The 6,306-nt window shown below is 44.0% G+C and overlaps 2 protein-coding genes across 3 annotated transcripts; both read right to left on the bottom strand.

Moving 5' to 3' along the window:
• Window positions 1-847: 847 nt before the first annotated feature.
• On the bottom strand, window positions 848-2,357 carry LOC127331427 (uncharacterized). Of its 2 annotated transcripts, none has more exons than XM_051357598.2 (3): window positions 2,122-2,357; window positions 1,697-1,957; window positions 848-1,472 (listed from the first exon to the last, which is right to left on the bottom strand). In XM_051357598.2, exons 2-3 carry the CDS (start codon window positions 1,919-1,921, stop codon window positions 1,146-1,148), a joined length of 552 nt encoding a protein of 183 aa, XP_051213558.1. In that variant the 5' UTR covers window positions 1,922-1,957; window positions 2,122-2,357; the 3' UTR covers window positions 848-1,145. The 2 variants fall into 2 exon arrangements, with proteins under 2 accessions (XP_051213558.1, XP_051213557.1); XM_051357597.2 differs by having other exon boundaries at window positions 848-1,532; window positions 2,122-2,353.
• A 175-nt stretch (window positions 2,358-2,532) lies between these two features.
• LOC127331425 (importin subunit alpha-1a) lies at window positions 2,533-6,087 on the bottom strand. Its single transcript, XM_051357595.2, has 10 exons — window positions 5,726-6,087; window positions 5,115-5,211; window positions 4,947-5,038; window positions 4,744-4,869; window positions 4,480-4,662; window positions 4,230-4,393; window positions 4,053-4,131; window positions 3,504-3,632; window positions 3,277-3,404; window positions 2,533-3,141 (listed from the first exon to the last, which is right to left on the bottom strand). Exons 1-10 carry the CDS (start codon window positions 6,041-6,043, stop codon window positions 2,742-2,744), a joined length of 1,716 nt encoding a protein of 571 aa, XP_051213555.1. The 5' UTR covers window positions 6,044-6,087; the 3' UTR covers window positions 2,533-2,741.
• Between the last annotated feature and the right edge of the window lie 219 nt (window positions 6,088-6,306).

Genomic DNA, 6,306 nt, shown 5'->3' with positions numbered 1-6,306 from the left:
AATAAAACCTATCAGCTAAGCACTGAAGCAAACATTAGACATATTTCCTGGGGAGCAGCAGACATGCAAACTACAACAAGTGCATAGCACTTTATGCGGAAGCATGCAGAGCTCCTCTAAGATTCCCCTACTTGCGAAGTACTCCCTCCGTACCAAAATGTAAGGCGTCTAAGGATTGGTCAAAAGTTAAACTTTGCTAACTTTGACCAAATATTTAGAAAAATATATTTACATCTACAATATCGAATGAACATATTAAAAATATATACTTTATGGTGAATCTATTCATGTTGATTCAGTACTGTAAATATTTACATTTTTGTGTATAAACTTGGTCAAACTTAAAAAACGTTGACTTTTGACTAATCCTTAGGCGCCTTACATTTTGGGACGGAGGGAGTATGAAATCAGTGAGGCTGGTAGGATGGACAGTTGGTGAGGTATATATTGATGAACTATGGTCTACTAAGACTGAAACAATACAATAATATCTACAGTATTAGCAGATACAATGTACCTGCAGGTTATATGAACTTCAGATTTCTCTGATTTTGTTGTTGCAATTAATTGGTGTTTAAAATGGTGTTTAAAATGGTTATATGATCTACAGTTCTAGCATTCTGAATAAGATGGTGTTTAAAATTGTAGTACGTTATGTCCTACGTTTCCAGGATCCAAGCTCTTTGACCTTACACAACTGTGACATATATCATGTGTTCCAAAATTCTGCAACCTTTTTTTTTTTTTGCTGCAAAGATTGTTACATACCTTTCCTTTTGCTGCAAAGATTGGTAGAGAAGTTTATGCATGCGACTGATATGGGAACAAATTCTTGTAACAGTACCAGTTCAGTAAAAGAACAAATTCTGCATTTCAGAGCAAGAGCATACATGAAACAACGATAGGGGGACACATTAAAAGTTGCTTTGTCAACAAAGCATGATTCATTAAGAGCTAATATAAGCTTGTATTCTACAAGCCTTACAAACCTACTTGCAAAATTCCATTTCCTTCCACTTGATAAACCAACAGATGACCTTACAAACCTTGACCTGTAGACAAGACGAGCAACATAATCTGGAGGGGGTATTTCTGTTGCACGAGTCATTCTTTATCATCCCATCAGTCTTCACCATCCCACTGATCTAGGAGCCATCACTGTTGCCGATGGCTAGCATGTGCAAATCACTCCGACTAACATCCGGGACGCCGACTGGAGGCAGTGGCGACGCCTCAATCATCGGCTGTCCCCCTCTCTTCAGGGAACTCTTGATCATATCCCCCAAGGACTTGAAAGGATTGCTCAGTTTCCTCTGCACCGCAAGGAGGAAGGACACCTCGTTGAATTGCCACGCGGCGGTCATGACGATGATCGTGCCGAGTAGGATGTGGGTGATCCTGTTCTGTCTCTTGATCTTGTTCAGGTCTTTTGCTATATCGTCTAGCCCCACATCCTTTCGGCTCTCCAAATCCTGATGGAAAGAGTTCAGCTCAGCATTATCGAGATCAACACCTTTTTCCTGTGCGTCCAGCTGTTGACACAAACAACGATGCTGCAGCCATCAAACGAACGAACGAACGCAGAAGGATTTTGTTTCGATTAAGGATGAAGTGAAACAGATGTGGACCAATGTTGATGCATCAGCCAGACATAATTCAGACATATGCAAGTAAAAGCAGACACATATATGCATACCTTGGAGAGCAACGAGGAGAGGAGGAGATCTTCCTCTTGATCCCGCGTGACAATGTAGCCGTCTTCTTCCCCGTGCTGCTGCTGTTTGACCCTATTCTCCTCCAGGAGCCCATGGATGGCTTCCTGCAACAGCTCCACCTTCTTCCTCCTCCCATTCTCCCCACCAACACTAGCACTATCACCGTTCTGACCAACACCAATACCGGCGTCTCGTCCGGTGGCCATGTCCACGCCGATCGAAGGGGAGAAGAACAGATGTCACTGAAAACGAAGTGCTTTTCAGCAGTAGCCGGTCGAAGGTCCATTCCGTGACCCAGGGACAGGGACGAAAGTGGGTCCATGGCCGGGTCATGGTCGAAATCGAAGTTCGATGACCCCGAATCAGAGACAAGATTGCAAGAAGAAAAGAGATCATGGAGGCTTACCAGGTACCCGCCGCTGTCCGCCCACACGCCGTCTGTTCGTCGAGCTGCTGTAGGCATGCACCGTCTGCGTCCCGCGCTGATGGCTACGCCGGCGGCCGGCCGGAAGATCTCACCGATGGGGATGATAGGCGGAGATGGATTGGCGGAGTGATTCGTGGAGTATGGCAGCTGGGATGAATCGAGTCAATTGACATGTGCAGTGGGCTGACCCATGTGGACCCCACAATTTTCATTATGAGGTTGTGTTTATAAATAGGAAAAATCTGCTACATCACACAATTATTGTTGGCATTTAATAAAACACACTGTTCTGATTATGTCTTTGTTAGATACCATCACAATTCTGTCATACTCGACAAAGACGCAATCGATCGACCAGCGTGTTTTAGCAAATGCCATAAAATAACGATGTTCTCTAGCAAATTTTTTCTTATAAAAAAAATCTGGATAATACATCATACAGAAATTTAGTCACAAAAGTTATGCACGCCGAAGGGGACATGCTTAGCATCTGACTACGATACACGTTTCTCTCTATGCTTGCCATGATCACATGGATACTGATGCTTAATCATGTAAGGAAACATGATTTAGCTAAAACAATGCAGCAGAATCAGAGATCACTCGGTACCATCCGCGGTGGGCGCCAGTACAGGTGGCTGCGCCTGCGCAGCATCTTCCGGTACTGCCACGACGGGCTCTGCAGGGGCGTCTTCGGGAGCCGGCAAAGTTGCTTCGTCATCACTTACTTCCTCGTCCCAATAACTCTCGAGCAGCTTCATGGCTAACCTGTAAACCGCGTCGTTGTCAAAATCCTGCAGATCCTCCAAATTGTCCAGGCCCCCGTTCTCTAGCATAAACTGGGCGTATGGGTTCGTCGCGGATTCCTTGCCCTGCTTCCCGATCTCACCCTCCTCGAGTATATTCTGAAGACCTTCCAGGCAAGTATATACAAGATCAACATCTTGGTGCTTGAGGACATTGCAGAGTGGCTCTAGACATCCCCGGCTCACCAAATACCTGTGGTCAGAGAGTGAAAAGTCATTGCGAAGCACCTGGGTCAACATCATAAACATAAAGAATAATGAATTTAAATTCAGTCAGATTGCATGTGAAGAGTACTAGAATGCCAGATAACCACGGGATCGAGCTTACTGGATGTGATCACTTGAGCCACCAGACGCAGCATTTGATATAGCCCAAGCAGCCTCCTTTTGGATATCGGGTTCCGAACTCTTCAGTAGGACAACAACATGGTTCATAACATCAGCATCAATTACTGCCTGTCGGAAGAACGACAAGGAGTCAATCAATAATAATAATGCAACCAATTGATCACAGGAGGAACTCATTTTTATTGGCAAGTATATAACTTACACTACCTGAATATGATCCTTGCTGCCAGCAGCAATATTAGAAACAATTAGACAAGCTTGCTTCTTGATGACCTTCGGATAATTTCGTGCTAGTAACTGGGCCAAGCAAGGAAGAACGCCATTTTCTACTATGATCTGAAAAACATCATTGCACAATTTTAACAAGCCAAAATAAAACTGATTAGTTAAGCACTGTAGCAAACATTAGGAAAATATATAAATTTCCTGGGCAGCAGCACACATGAAAACTACAACGAATACATAATATTTCATGTCGGAGGCATGCAGAGCTCTGCTAAGATTCCACAACTCGTGGAGCATGAAATCAGAGAGGCTGCTATCCCACAATGGTGTTTGAGGATGGACAGCTGGTGAGGTATATGAAGGAATTAAATGATCTACTAAGACTCAAATAAGGGAATGCAATAATATCTACTGTTGTGGCAGCTAAAATATATGAACTTCAGATTTCTCTGATTTGGCTGTTGCAATTAACTGGCAATTCATACAGTAATGATGAACGAAGACACTATCATGAAATATGAATTGGCTAACCTGCACTTGAGTATCATCTCCGGCAGAAATTCTTGCGAGTGATGTGATGACAGGAAGAAGAATATTAGCTGATGCGTGCCTAAAATCAGAAAAAAAAAGTGTGTTTCATATTAATGAATATATGGATATTTTATTGATATGTAAAACTGCACTGCAAAAATGAGTCCACCAACTTACATCAAAAGTTTCACAAGTTGAGGGCATACACCTGCATCTAATACATCTTGAACGCCAGCTTCCACGCCAGCACATATATAATAAAGAGTCCAGCATGCATCTGCCAGTATCCTCTCATCAGCAGAATGGATAAGAAGGCTGATTATTTCAAGTATTGGTTTCACCTGCAATGATCAGCCAAAACCGAATATCAGAAGATTATTTCTTCACATATTAAGAATGACATATCAGAAATGTTAGGGCAACCTACTTGCACTTCCTCCGGTAATTTTCCAAAACAAAGGTTTGACAGTGCCCATGTAGCAGTCCTCAGAACAGAAACTTTCATATCTTCTTTAAATTGAGCAAGTAATGGTGTAACAGCACCATGATCAAGAACAGTCTCTCTGCAGCTAGGCATGTCTGCCGCTATATTTCCAAGGGCCCATGTAGCCTGTTTAACATATCAGAACCACAATATATCAATAAGAAAGACATTTCAAAGGCAATGTACAATGGAGTAACATTGTTTCACCTGGTGCCTGATGCTAGCATTTGGGGATGCTAAGAGATCTACCAGCTTTGGAACAGCACCACATTCTGCAACTAGCATTGTATAATCTGATGCAGCTATGTTAGTAAGCACCCATGCTGCTTCCATCTGCAAAAAATACAAAAACATAAGATTGTTTCCAGAGAAAAAGGAAGTGAAAAATAAAAGAAAACGAGACGACATACTTGGAGCTGCGGAAGCCCGTGTCTTGAAAGGAACTCAGCAAACCTTGGCAGGACATCTGCTCTAATGATTTTTATCATGGTTGAGTTCTTCCCTACAGATATAACTACAACAAGTTAATCACTTACGACACAACAGAGCAACAACATCTCATTAAGCATGTCAAGTACCGTCAGAGAGAAGTTTCCTGAACTGGACTGTGGCTTCCAGCTGGGCAGAGGTGTCATCTGACCAAACTTTCTCCACCAATTCTGATAGGCCATCAAGCTAACTGGATACAACAGGGAAACGATAAGGAGATCTCAAAAGAAACAAAATAAGTGCGCATCGTAAGAAGTTCATCACACTATCGAAACATTTATTTTCTTTCAAATGCGCCATACTGAAGGATCTGATTCTCCCCATAAACAGTATGGCATTTACCAAAGCCATGACAAGGCTCTTCTTCTCAAATCGATTCTGCCAACGTTTATCTAGCGAGTGTGCTCTTTACAGTTAACAGTTTCAAATACAACTCTGCCAACATTTATCTAGTGAGTGTTTTCATCCAACATGATGGTAATATAAGAGGTATATCTTATCGGTGGGGAAATGTGCACATCAATCATCTGTTATTTGCATCAGTGGTTTCAAATATTACAGATTGCGGATGTCTTGACTTGGGTGCCTCGACTATAATTCTCAGCATGAAATTCGAACAAAAGGTGGCAAATTATTTGTTGTTAACATGAGAGATGTGAAAGCACCCAGAACGGGCAGACGGAAAACTGTAAGACCGCACCTCAGAGTCGGCGGCAGTCCGTGGACTGTCCACGCCGGGCGGAGCGGGTTGGGGCGGGGAGGGGTCGGAAGGAGGAGGAGGAGGTGGGGGCGTGACGTCTGTGGCAGGTGCGGCAGCCTCGGAGGGGGCTCCGACGGTGGCCGGGACAAGTGGGGGCTCGTCGCGACGGCGCTTGAAGAGGCCGGCGTCGCGGTTGCGGCGGCGGAGGGCGAGGAGGCGGTCCTCGCGTCGGCGGCGCGAGCGAGCGGCGTCCACGCCCGGCGGCTTGTAGGCGCCGCGGCGCGCCTCCTCGGACGGCCGCCGTGGGATGCGCGGCATGACTGCGACTGCGCTCGCGGCGAGGTGGATCGGGTCGGATTCTGCTTCGAGGCCCAGATCCTGCTTCAGAAGCTGGTGCACAACTCACAACCCGCACCAAAAAAAAAAAAAAAACTCACAACCCGCAAAGATGCACGAAAAAAAATTTAGTACTCTCCCGGTCATATTTAAAATATCTAGATTTATTAATAAATTTCAATGTATTTAGACACTTAGATAAATCTAATATATATTTTTTTATAAAATGGAGAAAGTACAAACTA

The sequence above is a fragment of the Lolium perenne genome, chromosome 2 (genome assembly GCF_019359855.2).
Source record: "Lolium perenne isolate Kyuss_39 chromosome 2, Kyuss_2.0, whole genome shotgun sequence".
Lineage (NCBI taxonomy): Eukaryota > Viridiplantae > Streptophyta > Magnoliopsida > Poales > Poaceae > Lolium > Lolium perenne.
Note: the sequence above shows the minus strand (reverse complement) of the source record. Positions and strands in the feature narration are given on the sequence as shown.